Here is a 20116-nt window from a genome sequence, read left to right as displayed (position 1 = left end):
GTCGGTTAACCACACATGCTCCACCGATCTATAATAAAGTCAAGTTACCATTTGCCACTCTTACTAGTCCTTATTAGTGTGCCGGTTAACCACACACGCTCCACTAATGACTTGGTAAGGTACAAAGTGTAATTTCATGGGTTAGCACCTATTTCACATTTTCCTAAGTAACTAAGATTGGGAATTTATATGTGTTTAGTTACTTAGTATTTAACATTATACTTTTAATGAAAGGAGAAGTATAGTCTTTATCCTACCTGTTCGGCTAACGACCCTCCACTAGTCAAGGAAGCGGTGGGTGAGAGTGGACACCCATTAAACTGTCATTTTATAGGCAGTAACATTATACCCCCTTATAGACCGACTTCGTGAATGAGGCCTACTAACGGTAAGATTGACTTTTCTTATACATATCTATATAATTAAAAAAATAATAGTATAAGGGTGTATTTTAAACATTTAAAATACTTGGTGGTTTAATCTATTAATTAAACTATACTATTAATTTAATTAAACTTAAACCATGTCTTTATGGAATTATTAACTCTTTTAATTAAACATTTTAATTAATTTAATGAAGTCCAAAAAGTTTGAATTTTAACTGTTAAAATTGTAGAGTTTGGAATTAAAGCATTAATGTGTGTGAGACTTTACAAATTCCAAAACTTGAGGGCAAGTTTTGAAACTATTCAAAACCTTTTATTTCATAACTTATGAGTTTAATGGTTCATTAAAAATGAAGACTCTTCATTTTAATGTAACCCCTTATTCTTTAATAACATTTAATAAAGTGACTTTTCAACATCCATAACTTGAAGACAAGTTATGGAGTCATTAAGCAATTTAATGGAAAAAATCTTCATTTTTATGTAACCTACAACACTTTTATGAGTTTTAAGATTCATAAATATGACTTTTCACATAACTTGAAGACAAGTTACAAAAACATATTTTATGAACTTCTTTTAGACTAATATGGATTGAAATCAACAAAAAACACAATTTTTTTTCCATCAATCTAAACTAAATCATAAATCAAGGAAATATAAAACTCTTGGAAATTCATAACTTGAGGACAAGTTATGAACTCCATACAATTTTCATCAAGATAATGAATTATACTAACAAACAATTTGCACATAATTCCTATGATCTAACAAAACTCATAAGCATAAACATCCATAATCAACAATTTTCAAGAATAGCATAAACACATATAAACTTGAAACTTTGATTATAGCATTGAAATTGGTTTAGCATAATCATTACCACATTAAAAATAGGTTTTATAAGTCCAAAACAGTTAAAGGTAATGATTCTAGACCAATTCCAGCACCAAAACTCGAAAATCTGCACTCTGGGCTGCCAACTCGTCGAGTGCATGAACTGACTCAACGAGTTGGTTGAAGAAAGGCATGGACTCGTCGAGTTCTATGATGGACTCGACGAGTCAACTGGGTAGTGAGCAGAAAATCGACTTTTTCCAGCAATTTGCATCAAGTATAAGTGAAAACAAGCCTAGGCTTTGATACCACTCTAGGGTTTTGAGCATTCTAACACTCATATGGTGTACATGCAACCCTAAATACCTTGGATCTATGTTTTCTCTATTATACATGCAAATATCAATTTCCAAGGTATTTATCCTAACTAGCATATTATGAAGTACAAGTAATATAGAAATCTAGTAGAATTACATACCTCTTTGTTGGTGCTTGATTCCATGTAGCTTGAGAGCCTAGTGCCCCAAGTGTGACACCTCAAATGGTTCACACAACACCATAAGCACTTGGAATAACTTAGAGAGAAATTAGTACACTCCTAAAATCGGCTTGCCCTCTATGTAATCCACTAGTGCCGATTTTCCCAAGAAAGAGATCATTATATAGTGTGTTACAATTAGGGTAAACCCTAATTGTCATGCCTTTCCATTTCCTTGGATCCATGGGTTAAAATACACCATGGAGCATCCATGGAGCATCTTATGGGTTTTAGCCCAACTTGATAATCCATGGAGCATTAGCCCACTATATAAGTATGGATGATTTACACAATCAACCCATATATTTAATTAGTCTTCTTTTAATAACTTAATTAATTCTAGATTAATTCTTGATCAATACTAATTAAATAATCTTATTAATATATTATAACTTATAATATATTAATAAACCTTAAGTGTTATTTCTCTCATTTTAGTCTATCCAAATGCATGATGCCATGCAACCCAAATGGACCATGCCGGGTCGGGTCAAGTCCTACCAATTATAGTTATGGACTTAGACATTAATCCAACAAATTTTTCCAGTTCTTAGTTACCTGTTCCTCAATTCCTCTATCTGTTGCTGTGGTGCAGTCACAAAGCTTAAACCTTATCAATCACCACACCAAGTTTTGTTTCATAAACACAAAATCTGGGAAAAAAATAGTCGGCGGTATTTTGGGAAAAACTGCCAATTTTTTAGTTCTTGGTATTTATTTAGGATTCTATTTGTCAATAACCGTATTGCATTTGGTTTCTTTCATGATTTGTATAAATTGGATTAATCTCTTAGTTGTTTTTTCAATTATAGTTCATGTTTTTCTTTATAGTTTTTGATGAACAAAGACTTGCACTTGTTTTATTCTTGCATATGTTTTAGTTATACTTAAAAGACTTTGTGAACAAGTCAATTTTTCCAGTTCTTAGTCACATGTTCTTCAATTACTTAACATCTTATAATTTGGTTAACTTGTAGCTTGTACTACACAAAAATCAAGCTAGGATTCCCCCCCCCCCCCCCCCCCCCCCCCCCCCAAAAAAAAAAAATGAATACTATGTAGTAATTAATACAGGAAGCAACTTGTTGTGGGTAGGTTGCAAACCCTGACAATCTTGTCCTACATCATACACACTACAAGTATGTTCTGATCATTTCTTATAAGGTGTGACTTTTTTTTATTAACTAGTATTGGTACTATATGTATGATTTTTCTTTCTTTGAATGGATTCCTATTACTATCTTTGATCCTGCAAGCTCCTCGCCATCTTCTCCTATCTTATGCTCGGACGAAATATGTTCTCTAAAATCCAACTCATGTTTTGATAACCAATGCACCTACGATCTCCACTATGGAGATGGTAGTGGAACATCTGGTTATTATGTATCCGAATTGATGCATTTGAAAATAGTTGTTGGCGAGACAAATGTCTTAAACACTTCAGCTTCAGTTTTATTTGGGTAAGTTCTCATTTATCATCTACTATAGAATTTCATTTCGCTTCCTTCTTTCATTCTCTTATACAATTATATTTATAGATTAATTAATAAAAATATGATTGTTTATGGTTTACTTACGAATATTATAGTATAAGAAATATGCATATGCGCACCTAAAACGTTGATTGTTTTTGTTAAAAAGATTAGAGTTTTTTGTTTTTAAATATTCTAGTTTTTTTTTAATTTGCTGATTTTTTAAAATTTACTTTTTTTAAAAAATTATGTTTCTAAGAAAAAAATTGCATTTTTTTAAAAAAAATTACAATTTTTTTAAATTAAATTGGAGTTTTTTTGAAAAATAATGCAGTTTTTTTTTTTTTTTTAAATTTTGCAGTTTTTTTAAAAAATATATATTTTTTTAATTTTTGTTAAAAATTCATGTTTTTTGAAAAAAATTTAAAATATCTCCATTTAAAAAAAATCGAAATATGATTTTAAAAAAATCTTAAATTTGATTTATTTTGTTAATTTTTAGACCTTTTTAATAATATTTCCAATAATACAAAAAATTAAACATTAAATGGGATCGGTAAGATGACAATCATGTCTTTAATTAGTTAATTTTGATTTAACGTTTCACTTTTATTTCTTAGGTTGTCGAGAAACTATAAGTTCTCAACGGATCTCAACCCTATATATATATATATATATATATATATATATATATATATATATATATATATATATATATATATATATATATATATATATAAGTTTTTGGGGTGGTTATGCATGGTATATTTATTTCAAATTTATTTAATTTTGGTTTAGTATTCTATAAAAAATTTATAAGTTTTAATAAGCATGATTCAGAGATAAGACCAGTGATTGGTTGGATTAGCGTAAAGCACGCAGATAAGGACGTAAGTCGCGGTGTCGGACCACAATCATCGTCGGGACGATTCTCCTATGTTCACCATTATTAAAGCAAGTACGTTTTTCTTTATAAAATTTTAAAGAAAAATTAATTAAATATGAGTAAATTTTCAGGCATACTATCCAAAAAAATATATTCCTGATAAAAGTATCAACAATGAACAAGATTATGATGATAATCAAATAAATTCTATTGAAACTTTGTCTATTTGTCAAAACCAACAAAATTTACATTTGTTATCATCACGATCTATTCTAGAGCATAGAACGAAATATAAATTTTTACATGTCGGTTTAGTCCAAATTGCTATCAAGCCTCTATTTAGAATTGGAATAGATGCCCATGTTCTCCTTATTTTAAGAGACAAGAGACATAATTCTATTTTAGCTATGGCTGAAACAAATATTGTTAACGGGCCTATTTATTTCAATTGTTATCCAAATTTTTCTGTAGGATTATTTGATAAAAATATTTTAGATACTTTGGTGTTAACTATAAAAACAAAAAATTTAGAATTTAAAGATGATACAAAGCCTTTAGCAATAATTTATCGTGTTTGTTACAAAACTATGACAACTACACTTGAACCGAAAACACGTTTATCAAGTCCTAGAAATTAAAAAATTATTTTTGAAGCATATACTAACCATACCAAAGTTCACACACCAAAAAGATTAAAATGGTCTGATATAACTCAATCATGTAATTAGAACTTATAAAATGTTATCGATCCAAAACCACTAGACTCTTCAAAACAAATCTCAAATATTATTGAATATAATGATGGTTCTGTAGATATAAATTTTTCTTCCTTAAATATTTCATCATCTAGCTTATCAACTTCTTTTATCCCAAAAACAGGCTCTTCAAAATCTTCGTTATTAAAGTCTAGATTTTTAAAACTAAAAACTGTTGACTATACTAATTCTATTCATCATTATATCAAGATGATCAAAATAGTGAAAATAGTCTTCCTAGTCCTACTAAATCAGATTTTATTGATGAACTTCAAAATTTTAAACAACAATTATGAGTTCTAAAGTACAAATTAATTGTTCAAAAAATAATAAGCTTTGGGCTAATATGTTAAAAAGTCATTGGAAGATAAATTCTAATATATGCAAAACCATTCAACATTTAGAAGAAACTAGAACTCATGAAAATTATAATTTATACAAAATACCTCCATACACTAATAAATATAATAAACAAATAGAAAAAATTTCTAGGCTAAAGATAGGAATAAAAAAATACGAAAAATCAAGAAGTCATAATTTAGAATCAATAAAACATATTTCTTCAATCCTAACAAAAACAACCTGTTAAAATGAATTTCTCGAATTTATAATATCAAGTTGATTTTGATTACTTAAAAGATATTGAGTATTATAAAATTATAACAATAAAAAAAGAGCTTGGCACGAAGAAAATTTTTCATACTACTTAAGATTTCTCCATTTAGGCCTTTGGGAAGATTATGTTTTATCAAATAAAAGTCATTCTCCTTTTTTTCAATGGTTTGAATTAATTTATGCCCCTAAACATAAAATAAATTACCCATTTAAAAATGATTATATCACTCCCATTTTAGAGAAAAAATATAAAGATATTATTTCTAATAAAGAAATTATTGCTAATTTTCCACCAAAAGGAGAAATTATTATTAACGATATGTTTATTGCAACTCCTCTAGTTCAAGCCCCAAATCAATTAACTACTGAAAAGGGTCTTCAAAAAATTATTTACCAAAATAATTATGCAAATGAAACCTTATCTAGTATTACCGAGCATTTAGTTAAAATTGAAGAAAAAATTTTCAAAGATAAAAACGTTAATAAGAAAGATATGGCAAGCACTAATAATTCAAGTTTTGTTCCTTGCAAAATCGATGGTAATTTTAATCTAGGAAATACAAATTTCTTAAGAGTTCAAATTCTTGAAGATTTTCGAATCCATAAGTTACATCAAGGTTTTCATATTCTCACAAATCATCTCTTTGGTCAAGGGATAGCCTTTTATGTTGATTCATATAAAACTCGAGAATATTATCAAGCTATTTTGTAAGAATCTGGTTTAGTCAATTTTGTTCATCGTTCTAATTCAAAAGAGATAACATTGATTTTAGCAAAGCTCATATTATTAAAATCATCTCTCCAGAAAGTTGGGTTCCAAACCTTCACATTGAAAAACCTCTTATAAGTTATCCTGCTTATCCCAGATTTCTTATTATGATTATCAAGATGCCTGGACTAAGGCATTCTTTGTTCGGAATTATTCACACTCATGGTTTATCTTCTTTGATTTGAACTTCAATTGTGAATATCCAAGATGGTTTATCAATTGGTACAAATATATGGGAATTCTTCCAAATTGTTTACCAAAAGAAATTTACGCTGGATATCTTAAATTTAGGGAATTGTTTATTCAACAAATTCCAGAATTTAAATATATGTTACAATTCACCATGATATTTAAAGTTTCATGGATAATGTCTTGGACTTTTCATTATCAAGAAGCAAAGGATTCCTCTCCTCCTTGGCTTATTCGCCAATTTCGCTCAAAATGGTGGGATAAAATGAAGATTTCTCAAGCCAGTGAACAGGCAGTAATTAAACATTATCAAGAAATATATATTCAAAAACCAAAGGTTGAAGCCACTTTTATCAACAGTCTTCCTCAAAGTGATGTGGATCTAATTGAAAGAATTAAAGATGTTGCTACCTCTTCACCTGAAGAACTTCAAAAGCTACTTCAAGAAATTCGCCAAACTCCATCAGTTTCAGAATATTCTCCAAAATCTATAAAAAAATGATTTATTTCAAGACTCTCAGACCCTTTTAATGATCCTTATGAAGAATAAGAAATTCTTATCATTAAATTTGGTGTAATACCTTCAATGTAAGGTATTTCGTTTCTTCTATTATCAAAATTATTATTTCAAATACGAGTGTGTATAAACTGTGTGAGTATACACAATATATGTATTTATAGTGTATAAACAAATATTATCAAATTTATTATCAAAATTATTTATTCTTATCATCAATGATAATAAGAAGACAAGAAACTTTAGAAGATGCTCTATAATGGCATGCTTTATCAAAAGAAGATATTCATTGATTACAAACGACAATTTCTTCAAAAGATGAGTGACAACCACTTACAAGTAATTGATTGGCCATTTGATCATACGACAAATTTCACTACAAGATTTCAAGGCTTTGAAGACTTCAAGATGAATATAAATAGACATCATATTTGCGTAGAGGCAAGCAAGAAAATATTCATTCTCTAAAAAATGTTCATCCCATGTCTAAAAAATCTCCAAGAGTCTCTCTTTCTACTAGTAGATGTTCAAAGTCTCTTGATTTTCAAATAATTCTGTTTCCAGATGTATGTATTTATTGTAATTCAAGCTTAATTCAAGAAGGTACTATCTAAATATTTTATCGTTGTATTGTTGTTTTTAAATTTATTTCTCCATGATAGTTTCATTTCGAGTTATTCTAACTATTAATTCTACATGATTTGAAATTTTTGTTAAAATAGTACTCGTTTTTAATGATCAAGTTAATCAAATTCTTGCTTAAATTATTTAATTATGTCTAACAAAATCTTGATGAATTGTATTCCTAATAGAAATATTCTTTTAAGAATACAGCAAATCCAAGAATCCATAAATAACTCTCAGCAAAATCTTAAAGATTCTTATAAACCTACTAATCTAGGTACGATTTTAAACAATAATCACATTCATCATGCTAGATGGATCATAAGAGCTAGTATTAAAATTCATTACAAACAGATACGTTATCTAAAAACAAAACTATTTGTTTTCTAAAAATAATATTTTTAAAAATAATGTTTTAAATATTTTAATTATATAAGTATGAACTCTCTATAGATAAAGAAAACTCAATTAAATACAAACACTAAAATGCTATCTCTATAGATAAAGAAAACTCAATTAAATACAAACACTAAAATGGTATTAGAGCCAAGAAAAGTTTTTGGGGTGGTTATGCATGGTATATTTCTTTCAAATTTATTTAATTTTGGCTTTGATATCATTTTAGTGTTTGTATTTAATTGAGTTTTCTTTATCTATAGAGATACCATTTTAGTGTTTGTATTTAATTGAGTTTTCTTTATCTATAGAGAGTTCAGACTTATATTATTAAAATATTTAATTTTTTTTAAATATTATTTTTAGAAAACAAATAGTTTTGTTTTTAGATAACGTATCTATTTGTTATAAATTTTAATACTAGCTCTTATGAGCCATCTAGCATCATGAATATGATTATTGTTTAAAATCGTACCTAGATTAACAGGTTTATAAGAATCTTTAAGATTTTGCTGAGAGTTATTTATAGATTCTTAGATTTGCTGTATTCTTAAAAGAATATTTCTATTAGGAATACAATTCATCAAGATTTTGTTAGACATAATTAAATAATTTAAGCATGAATTTGATTAACTTGATTATTAAAAACAAGTACTATTTTACCAAAAATTTCAAATCTTGTATAATTAATAGTTAGAATAACTCGAAATGAAACTATCATGGAGAAATAAATTTAATAACAACAATACAACGATAAAATATTCAGATAGTACCTTCTTGAATTAAGCTTGAATTACAATCAATACATACATCTGGAGAAAGAATTATTTCAAAATCTAGAGACTTTGAACATCTACTAGTAGAAAGAGAGACTCTTGGAGATTTTTTAGACATGGGATGAACATTTTTTAGAGAATGAATATTTTCTTGCTTGCCTCTACTCAAATATGATGTTTATTTATATTCATCTTGAAGTCTTCAAAGCCTTGAAATCTTGTAGTGAAATTTGTCGTATGATCAAATGGCCAATCAATTACTTGTAAGTGGTTGTCACTCATCTTATGAAGAAATTGTCATTTGTAATCAATAAATATATTCTTTTGATAAAGCATGCCATTATAGAGCATCTTCTAAAGTTTCTTGTCTTCATATTATCATTGATGATAAGAATAAATAATTTTGATAATAAATTTGATAATATTTGTTTATACACTATAAATACATATATTGTGTATACTCACACAGTTTATACACACTCGTATTTGAAATAATAATTTTGATAATAGAAGAAACAAAATACCTTACATTGAAGGTATTACACCAAATTTAATGATAAGAATTTCTTTTTCTTCACAAGGATCATTAAAAGGGTCCTGAGAGTCTTGAAATAAATCATTTTTTATAGATTTTGGAGAATATTATGAAACTGATGGAGTTTGGCGAATTTCTTGAAGTAGCTTTTGAAGTTCTTCAGGAGAAGAGGTAGCAGCATCTTTAATTCTTTCAATTAGATCCACATCACTTTGAGGAAGACTGTTGATAAAAGTGGCTTCAACCTCTAGTTTTTGAATATATATTTCTTGATAATGTTTAATTACTACCTGTTCACTGGCTTGAGAAATCTTCATTTTATCCCACCATTTTGTGCGAAATTGGCGATTAAGCCAAGGAGGAAAGGAATCCTTTCTTATTGATAATGAAAAGTCCAAGACATTATCCATGGAACTTTAAATATCATGGTGAATTGTAACATATATTCAAATTCTAGAATTTGTTGAATAAACAATTCCTTAAATTTGAGATATCCAGCGTAAATTTCTTTTGGTAAACAATTTGGAAGAATTCCTATATATTTGTACCACTTGATAAAACATCTTGGATATTCACAATTGAAGTTCAAATCAAAGAAGATAAACGATGAATGCGAATAATTCCGAACAAAGAATGCCTTAGTCCAGGCATCTTGACAATCATAGTAAGAAAATCTTGGATAAGCAGGATAACTTATAAGAGGTTTTTCAGAGTGAAGGTTTGGAACCCAACTTTCTAGAGAGATGATTTTAATAATATGAGCTTTGCTAAAATCAATGTTTCCCTCTTTTGAATTAGAACGATGAACAAAATTGATTGAACCAGATTCTTGCAGAATAGCTTGATAATATTCTCGAGTTTTATATGAATCAACATAAAAGGTTTTCCATTGACCAAAGAGATGATTTGTGAGAATATGAAAACCTTGATGTAACTTATGGATTTTAAAATCTTCAAGAATTTGAACTCTTAAGAAATTTGGATTAAGAACATAAGGAGTTTTTGTAGAAGGTCTAGGAGTAATAGATTTTTGAGTTTGAGGAGTGATAGGTTTTACAAAACAGCTTATCGTGTCGGTTGAAGTAACTTTTGGAGTAACAAGTTTTGACTGAAGGATATTAGAATAAAGTTGTGAATTCTTAGAAGTAGGAGTTAAAGCAGAAAAATGAATTTGATTTTGAAACGGAACAAGCTTTTGAGAGACCGGCTTCTTGTCATCATGTTTGGAAGAGGACGACGAACTCATTTTCCCTACAAAAATTCTCGAGAAAGAAAGTTAGGAAGTGAATTAGTTTCTCCTTTTATAAATTCTATTTCGAAATCAAAGTTACCTAAGTGGGCTTGCCAACGAGCAAAATTTTGCTTGGAAATAATATTTTTCACATCTTTTTCTAAAATAGTTTTTGCAGATTGACAATCTATTCTTAATAAAAAAAACTTTTCATAAATAAATCATCTTCAAATTTTTTAATACATAAAACAATGCTTAAATTTTTTTTTGACAGTTGAATAATTTTTTTGTGTATCATTCCATGCACCAAAGTAATATCGAACCAATTGTTCCTCAGTTGAGTTAGAAAATTTTTGTTTTAGATTTCCTCCGAATCCAATATCACTAGCATCGGTTTCAACTATGATATTGGCATTGGGATGAGGTAAATTTAAACATGGCATAGTAGGGACCTTTTGTTTTATATGTTTAATTATATCTGTATGTTTTTCAGTCCATGGTTCAGGATTGTCTTTTAATCTATTATAAAGCGGTTTACATATAATCCCTAAATCTTTGAAAAATCATGAATGTAATTTAAGCATCCTAAAAACATTTGAAGTTGCTTTTTATCTTTAATTTCATCAGGAAATTTAATAGAAAATTGCAAGCTTCTTGTAATAGGTCTAATAGTGTTTTTGACAATATCATGTCCTAAAAAACGAATTTCATTTTTAAATAAATGCATTTTTGCTACTGAGACAACTAAACCATTTTGATAAATTAAATCATGAAATTGATTTAAATGTTTAAACTGTTGATCAATTGATTTTGAAAAAATTAGGACATCGTCAATATAAGCAATGGCAAAACTACTTATAGGAGTTATGATATCATTCATAATGTTTTGGAATTCAGAAGGAGCATTTTTTAATCCAAAAGGCATTGCATTCCATTTAAAATGCCCGAAGGGAACATTAAAACCAATTTTGTATTTATCTTCCTCATGATGTATTTGCCTAAATCCTGATTTCATATCAAACTTTGAAAATATTTTTGAATCATAAAGCCTTTTTAGCAAATTTCTTTTATTAGGAATAGGATAACGAATCCATTCTACAACTTTGTTTAAAGGTTTATAATTGATAACTAATCTTGGTGATCCTCTTTCTAATTATGCGGCATTCCTAACATAAAATGTGGAACAAGACCACGGTGATTTAGAAGGTCTTATGAGTTTTTTATTTATTAAATCTTGAATTTCATTTTTACAATGACTTTCTAATTCATTATTCATGTGAATGGCTCTAGATTTTGAAGGAATATCGTTTTCATTAAAAAAAATTATATATGGTAGTTCTACAATATGTGGTTTTCTATTCCAAAAGGCATTAGGAATATTAGAACAAACATTTTTTAAAATTTTAATTTTAAACCGGTTATTTTATTTTTAATATTATTATCATTTAATTGATTAGTTATTCGAACATTATTTATTTCGTTAATAAGATATTTGGCTTGTTGCGTTTTATAATTAAGGACATTAATCCTTGAATATAGAGGAGGTTCACAAAATTTAAATATAATTTCTTTTCCAAAAACATTGGTTCTTATACCATCATCATGAACCATAAAAAGATATAGTTTTGTAATGAAAGGCGTTCCTAGAATTAAAGGAGAAGAGAGATCTTTTACTAAAATTAGGTGAGTTTTATAGCAGTAATCTTGGTCATTACAAATATCAACATCGGAAACTTTATAATTTACAATTAATTTTGTACCTCCGACACCAGTAAGTCAAGATGTAGTTTTTTCATAGAATTGTGTAGGGAAAATTTCTTCTTGAATACAATTCATATCAGCACCACTATCAATTAAAACATTTAGGTTGATTTTAAAATTATCCCTGACTAAAGTAATTTGAGTGTTCCATTTTTGAGACACTTGATTATTTATAATTTTACGAATAGTTACATTTTCAATTTTATTTTCTTCTTAGTTATTATTTTCTATATTTTTGTTTTTAAAATTAGAAGGTTTTTCTTTTTCTAAAACTAAAATTTTATTTTTTATTTCTTTTATTTCTTTTTTTTTTTTACTATTTTGAATTCTTCTTGAAGTTCTTGCATAGAAATTGGCTTTGCTTCAGTAAATCTTTCATATATATTTTTTAAATTAAAATTTTCTTTATTAGCAGGAGTTATGTTATTAGTTTTATTAAGCATATGTTTTATTAATAATTCTTGGATATTTTTATCTTTTATAGAATCAAGAGACTTGAAAATATCTTTATCATCTTGTGAAAGAACATTAATGGAACTACTAGTAATTATATTGATTAAATTATTACAGTGACATTTACCAATACACTCACAAATATCAGAATCTTCTGAACTTGAAGTAGTATTTTCGAGAATTTTTAAATCATTTGTTTGACAATCAGAAATACTTTTATCGGAATCTGAATCGATATTTAAAATAATTTTTCTTATTTGTTTTTTCCAATCTTCAGAGACATTTAACTCATTTATTTTTGTCTTAGCATAACAATTATTAGTTGTATGACCATTACGCCCACATTTATGACAAATAATAATATATTTTTATTTTCTTTTGGATTTTTTTATAATTTGGTTTATAAGGTTTTTTAGATTTCGAAGCATAATCTTTGCCCTTTTTATAATTTTCTGGAAGATTATGTTTCTTTTTCCTGAAATATTTTGAAGATCTTTTCTTATATACTTTAGATTTTGAAGTAAACGGACTATTCAAGGGCTGATAACCATATTGTTGGCAAAAATTTCCCAATTCATTTTTACTGTTAATTCTATCCTTTTTGAGTTTTTCTTTAAACCTAAGATCAGCACAAACTGCTAATCCCTCTTTATTAATATAGTTTATTAAATCTCCATAAGTTAAATTTTGATAAGGGATGGTATTATTAAAATTTTCTCTTAATTTTTTCCAACTCTTTCTGCAAAGAGTTTTGGAAGGCCAGCAATAAAACGTACTTTACAATCAGGTCTCGAAAAAACTTTAACAAGATAATTATCTTTATACCATCTAAAATCAGTAAGTTTTTTGCAATTTAAATTCATTAAAATTTCTGAAGCTTTTTCATGAAAATTAGTAGGATCTCCTACAAAGTTTTTTATAATAGCAAAAATTAACGTGTTAACCATATCATCTTCAAACGTTTGTATTTGTTGATTATTTTCTTGTTTTATAATAGTTTTCTTAGCAGATAAAATATAATCTTTTTCTTCTTGTGAAATATAGAAATCACACCAGCCTTTAAGACTGCCAGTAAAACCAGAAGTAATAATATTAACAATTTAAAGTTGAATATTATTATGAGATTTATAAGCATTAGCAGCCATAGTCATTTCTTGTAAAATATTCATAATTTGATGTTCGGAATGGCCATCAATATTCCATTCATCAACAGTGGAGTTGCAATAAACATATCGTTAATAATAATTTCTCATTTTGGTGGAAAATTAGCAATAATTTCATTATTATAAATAATATCTTTATATTTTTTCTATAAAATGGGAGCGATGGAATCATTTTTAAATGGGTAATTTATTTTATGTTTAGGGGCATAAATTAATTCAAACCATTGAAAAAAAGGAGAATGAATTTTATTTGATAAAACATAATCTTCCCAAAGGCCTAAATGGAGAAATCTTAAGTAGTATGAAAAATTTTCTTCGTGCGAAGCTTTTTTTTTATTGTTATAATCTTTAAAATTTTAAACTTCATCAATAAAATCTTATTTAGTAGGACTAGGAAGACTATTTTCATTATTTTGATCATCTTGAAATAATGGTTTGGAATAGAATTAGTATAGTCAACAGTTTTTACTTTTAAAGATCTGGACTTTAATAACGAAGATTTTGAAGAGCATGTTTCTGGGATAAAAGAAGTTGATAATCTGGATGATGAAATATTTAAGGAAGAAAAATTTATATCTACAGAACCATCATTATATTCAATAATATTTGAGATTTGTTTTGAAGAGTCTAGTGGTTTTGGATCGATAACATTTTGTAAGTTCCAATTACATGATTGAGTTATATCAGACCATTTTAATCTTTTTGGTGTGTGAACTTTTGTATGGTTAATATTTGCTTCAAAAATAATTGTTTCATTTCTAGGACTTGATAAACGTGTTTTCGGTTCAAGTGTAGTTGTCATAGTTTTGTAACAAACACGATAAATTATTGCTAAAGGCTTTGTATCATCTTTAAATTCTAAATTTTTTGTTTCTATAGTTAACACCAAAGTATCTAAAATATTTTTATCAAATAATCCTACAGAAAAATTTGGATAACAATTGAAATAAATAGGTCCGTTAGCAATATTTGTTTCAGCCATAGCTAAAATAGAATTTTAAAAATCTTTATGTCTCTTGTCTCTTAAAATAAGGAGAACATGGGCATCTATTCCAATTCTAAATAGAGGCTTGATAGCAATTTGGACTAAACCGACATGTAAAATTTATATTTTTTCAATGCTCTAGAATAGATCGTGATGATAACAAATGTAAATTTTGTTGGTTTTGACCAATAGACAAAGTTTGCTCTGTCATTTTAATAGAATAACCTTGAAAATAATCAAAAGTTCCTATTCTATATATTGTATTAACATTAGTTTTAGGTATTGTCCAATTATTCAAACTTTGTTCTATGTTATTAATGGTTTCTTCAATAGAATTTATTTGATTATCATCATAATCTTGTTCATTGTTGATACTTTTGCCAGGAATATTTTTTTTTGGATAGTATGCCCGAAAATTTACTCATATTTAATTAATTTTGCTTTAAAATTCTATAAAAAAAACTTGTTTTAATAATGGTGAACAAAGGGGAATCATCCCGGCGATGATTATGGTCCGACACCGCGACTTACGTCCTTATCTGCTCGCTTTACGCTAATCCAACCAATCACTGGTCTTGTCTCTGAATCATGCTTATTAAAACTTATAAATTTCTTATAGAATACTAAACCAAAATTCAATAAATTTGAAATAAATATACCATGCATAACCACCCCAAAAACTTATATATATATATATATATATATATATATATATATATATATATATATATATATATATATATATATATATATATATATATATATATATATATATGGTTGAGATCTGTTGAGAACCTATAGTTTCTCGAGAACCTAAGAAATAAAAGTGAAGTGTTAAATCAAAATTAACTAATTAAAGGCATGATCGTCATCTTATCGATCCCATTTAATGTTTACTTTTTTGTATTATTGGAAATATTATTAAAAGGTCTAAAAATTAATAAAATAAATCAAATTTAAGAGTTTTTTTTTAAAATCAATTTTCGATTTTTTTTTAAATGGAGATTTTTTTAATTTTTTTCAGAAAACATGAATTTTTAACAAAAATTATATATATATATATATATATATATATATATATATATATATATATATATATATATATATATATATATATATATATATATTAAAAAAAACTGCAAATTTTTAAAGAAAAAACTGCATTGTTTTTCAAAAAGAAACTCCAATTAAATTTAAAAAAATTATAATTTTTTTAAAAAACTGCAATTTTTTTCTTAAAAAGAGCATATTTTTAAACAAATGTAAATTTTAAAAAATCAGCAAATTAAAAAAAAAAACTAAAATATTTAAAAACAAAAACTCTAATCTTTTTAACAAAAACAATCAACATTTTAGGTGCACATATGCATATTTCTTATACTATAAAATTCGTAAGTAAATCATAAAAAATCGTATTTTTATTAATTAATCTATGAACATAATTGTATAAGTATTTTATTTGATACAAAAGAAAATTTAAAAAATAAAAAATGCGACAAAGATTCACAGTGTTATTATTTCTTCATATTAAGATCTTCATTTTATTTTTCAATTTATCACTTTTCGCATCTTATTTAAAGAGAATTAAAGAAGGAAGAGAAATGAAATTCTATAGTAGATGATAAATGAGAACTTACCCAAATAAACAGAAGCTGAAGTGTTTAAGACATCTGTCTCGCCAACAACTATTTTAAAATGCATCAATTCGGATACATAATAACCTGATGTTCCACTACCATCTCCATAGTGGAGATCGTAGGTGCATTGATTATCGGAACATGAGTTGGATTTCGGAGAACATCTTTCGTCCGAACATAAGATAGGAGAAGATGTGGAGGAGCTTGTAGGATCATAGATAGTAATAGGAATCTGTTCAAAGAAAGAAAAATCATACATATAGTACCAATACTAGTTAATAAAAAAAGTCACACCTTATAAGAAATGATCAGAACATACTTATAGTGTGGATGAAGTAGGGCAAGATTGGTAGGGTTCACAACCTACCCACAACAAGTTGCTTCCTGTATTAATTACTACATAGTATTCTTTTAGGGGGGAATCCTAGCTTGATTTTTGTGTAGTACGAGCTACAAGTTAACCAAATTATAAGATGTTAAGGAATTGAAGAACATGTGACTAAGAACTGGAAAAATTGACTTGTTCACAAAGTCTTTTAAGTATAACTAAAACATATGCAAGAATAAAACAAGTGCAAGTCTTTGTTCATCAAAAACTATAAAGAAAAACGTGAACTAGAATTGAAAAAGCAACTAAGAGATTAATACAATTTATACTAATCATGAAAGAAACCTAATGCGATACAGTGATTTAGAAATAGAATCCTAAATAAATACCAAGAATTAAAAATTTGGCAGTTTTTCCCAAAATACCACCAACTATTTTTTTCCAGATTTTGTGTTTATAAAACAAAAGTTGGTGTGGTGATTGATAAGGTTTAAGCTTTATGACTGCACCACAGCAACAAAGAGAGGAATTGAAGAACATGTAACTAAGAACTGGAAAAATTGACTTGTTCAAAAAGTCTTTCAAGTATAACTAAAATATATGCAAGAATAGAACAAGTGGACGTCTTTGTTCATTAAAAACTATAAAGCAAAACGTGAACTAGAATTGAAAAAACAACTAAGAGATTAATCCAATTTATACTAATAATGAAAGAAACCTAATGCAATACGGTTATTGACAAATAGAATCCTAAGCAAATACCAAGAACTTAAAATATAAGAGTTTTACCCAAAATATCGCCGACAATTTTTGTCCCAGATTTTTTGTTTATGAAACAAAAGTTGTTGTACGTACCCAACATCAAAAGGATCGTACGTTCCTAATACTCCAAATCCAACAACCACATTTGGATCAGAATACTTGTATAGTATTCTACGATGTCTTAAACCATCTCTTTCCGCATGTTGTTTCAACTCAACGCCATGGTTGGTGGGAAAGGATTTTTCCAGCTTTAGAGTCACCGAAAACCCAAGAACACCAACAGCATGCAGCAGCACGAGACACAACAATGTCGAAGTCACCATTGGTCGTACAAAAAGGGAAACTGACATCTTTTTATATCAAGTATTTCTTCCGCTAAATCAGCTACGAATGAATCAACACTACAAAAGTGTAGTGTTGATTCATTGGTAGCTGATATAGCGGAAGAAATGCCCGATTTAAAAAGATGCCCATTTCCCTTTCTATACAACCAATGGCTACTTCGACATTGTTGTGTCTCGTGTTGCTGCATGTTGTTGGTGTTCTTGGGTTTTCGGTGACTCTAAAGCTGGAAAAATCGTTTCCCACCAACCATGGCGTTGAGTTGAAACGACATGCGGAAAGAGATGGTTTAAGACGTCGTAGAATACTACACAAGTATTCTGATCCAAATGTGGTTGTTGGATTTGGAGTATTAGGAACGTACGATCCTTTTGATGTTGGGTACGTACAACAACTTTTGTTTCATAAACACAAAATCTAGGACAAAAATAGTCGGGGGTATTTTTGGAAAAACTGCCATATTTTAAGTTCTTTGTATTTATTTAGGATTCTATTTGTCAATAACTGTATTGCATTAGGTTTCTTTCATGATTAGTATAAATTGGATTAATCTCTTAGTTGTTTTTTCAATTCTAGTTCACGTTTTGCTTTATTGTTTTTGATGAACAAAGACTTGCACTTGTTCTATTCTTGCATATGTTTTAGTTATACTTGAAAGACTTTGTGAACAAGTCAAATTTTTCATTTCTTAATTACCTGTTCTTCAATTCCTCTCTATGTTGTTGTGGTGCAGTCACAACGCTTAATCCTTATTAATCACCACACCAACTTTTGTTTCATAAAAACAAAATCTAGGACAAAAAATAGTTGGGGGTATTCTGGGAAAAACTGCCAAATTTTTAATTCTTGGTATTTATTTAGGATTCTTTTTGTCAATAAGCGTATTGCATTAGGTTTCTTTCATGATTAGTATAAATTGGATTAATCTCTTAGTTGTTTTTTCAATTCTAGTTCACGTTTTGCTTTATAGTTTTTGATGAACAAAGACTTACACTTGTTCTATTCTTGCATATGTTTTAGTTATACTTGAAAGACTTTGTGAACAAGTCAATTTTTCCAGTTCTTAGTCACATGTTCTTCAATTCCTTAACATCTTGTAATTTGGTTAACTTGTAGCTTGTACTACACAAAAATCAAGCTAGGATTCCCCCCCCCCCCCCCCCCCCCCCAAAAAAAAAAAAGAATACTATCTAGTAATTGATACAGGAAGCGACTTGTTGTGGGTAGGTTGCAAACCCTGCCAACATCATCCACACTACAAGTATGTTATGATCATTTCTTATAAGGTGTGACTTTTTATTAACTAATATTGGTACTATATGTATGATTTTTCTTTCTTTGAACAGATTCCTATTACTATCTATGATCCTGCAAGCTCCTCCACATCTTCTCCTATCTTATGTTCGGACGAAAGATGTTCTCCGAAATCCAACTCATGTTTCGATAATCAATACACCTACGATCTCCACTATGGAGATGGTAGTGGAACATCAGGTTATTATGTATCCGAATTGATGCATTTTAAAATAGTTGTTGGCGAGACATATGTCTTAAACACTTCAGCTTCAGTTTTATTTGGGTAAGTTCTCATTTATCATCTGCTATAGAATTTCATTTCTCTTCCTTCTTTAATTCTCTTTAAATAAGATGCGAAAAGTGATAAATTGAAAAAAAATGAAGATCTTAATATGAAGAAATAGTAACACTGTGCACCTAAAACGTTGATTGTTTTTGTTAAAAAGATTAGAGTTTTTTGTTTTTTAAATATTCTAGTTATTTTTTTTAATTTGCTGATTTTTTAAAATTTACTTTTTTTAAAAAATGTTGTTTTTAAGAAAAAATTGCAGTTTTTAAAAAAATTACAATTTTTTAAAATTAAATTGGAGTTTTTTTGAAAAATAATGCAGTTTTTTTTTTTAAAATATATATTTTTTTAATTTTTGTTAAAAATTCATGTTTCCTAAAAAAAAGTAAAAAAATCTCCATTTAAAAAATCGAAAATTGATTTAAAAAAAATCTTAAATTTGATTTATTTTGTTAATATTTAGACCTTTTTAATAATATTTTCACTAATACAAAAAATTAAACATTAAATGTGATCGGTAAGATGACAATCATGCCTTTAATTAGTTAATTAACGCTTCACTTTTATTTCATTA

At 27.6% G+C, this 20116-nt stretch overlaps 2 protein-coding genes across 2 annotated transcripts in view; both read left to right on the top strand.

Annotated features, from left to right (window-relative positions):
* Positions 1–20116, top strand: part of LOC145047302 (uncharacterized) — a 43185-nt gene that overhangs the window by 15762 nt on the left and 7307 nt on the right. The gene's annotated exons all lie outside the window — the stretch shown is intronic.
* On the top strand, positions 18109–19540 carry LOC145010681 (uncharacterized). Its single transcript, XM_078969192.1, has 3 exons — positions 18109–18338; positions 19164–19218; positions 19304–19540. Exons 1-3 carry the CDS (start codon positions 18109–18111, stop codon positions 19538–19540), a joined length of 522 nt encoding a protein of 173 aa, XP_078825318.1.

The sequence above is a fragment of the Lactuca saligna genome, chromosome 1, assembly GCF_052625555.1.
Source record: "Lactuca saligna cultivar CGN05327 chromosome 1, ASM5262555v1, whole genome shotgun sequence".
In the NCBI taxonomy this organism is placed as follows: domain Eukaryota; kingdom Viridiplantae; phylum Streptophyta; class Magnoliopsida; order Asterales; family Asteraceae; genus Lactuca; species Lactuca saligna.
Note: the sequence above shows the minus strand (reverse complement) of the source record. Positions and strands in the feature narration are given on the sequence as shown.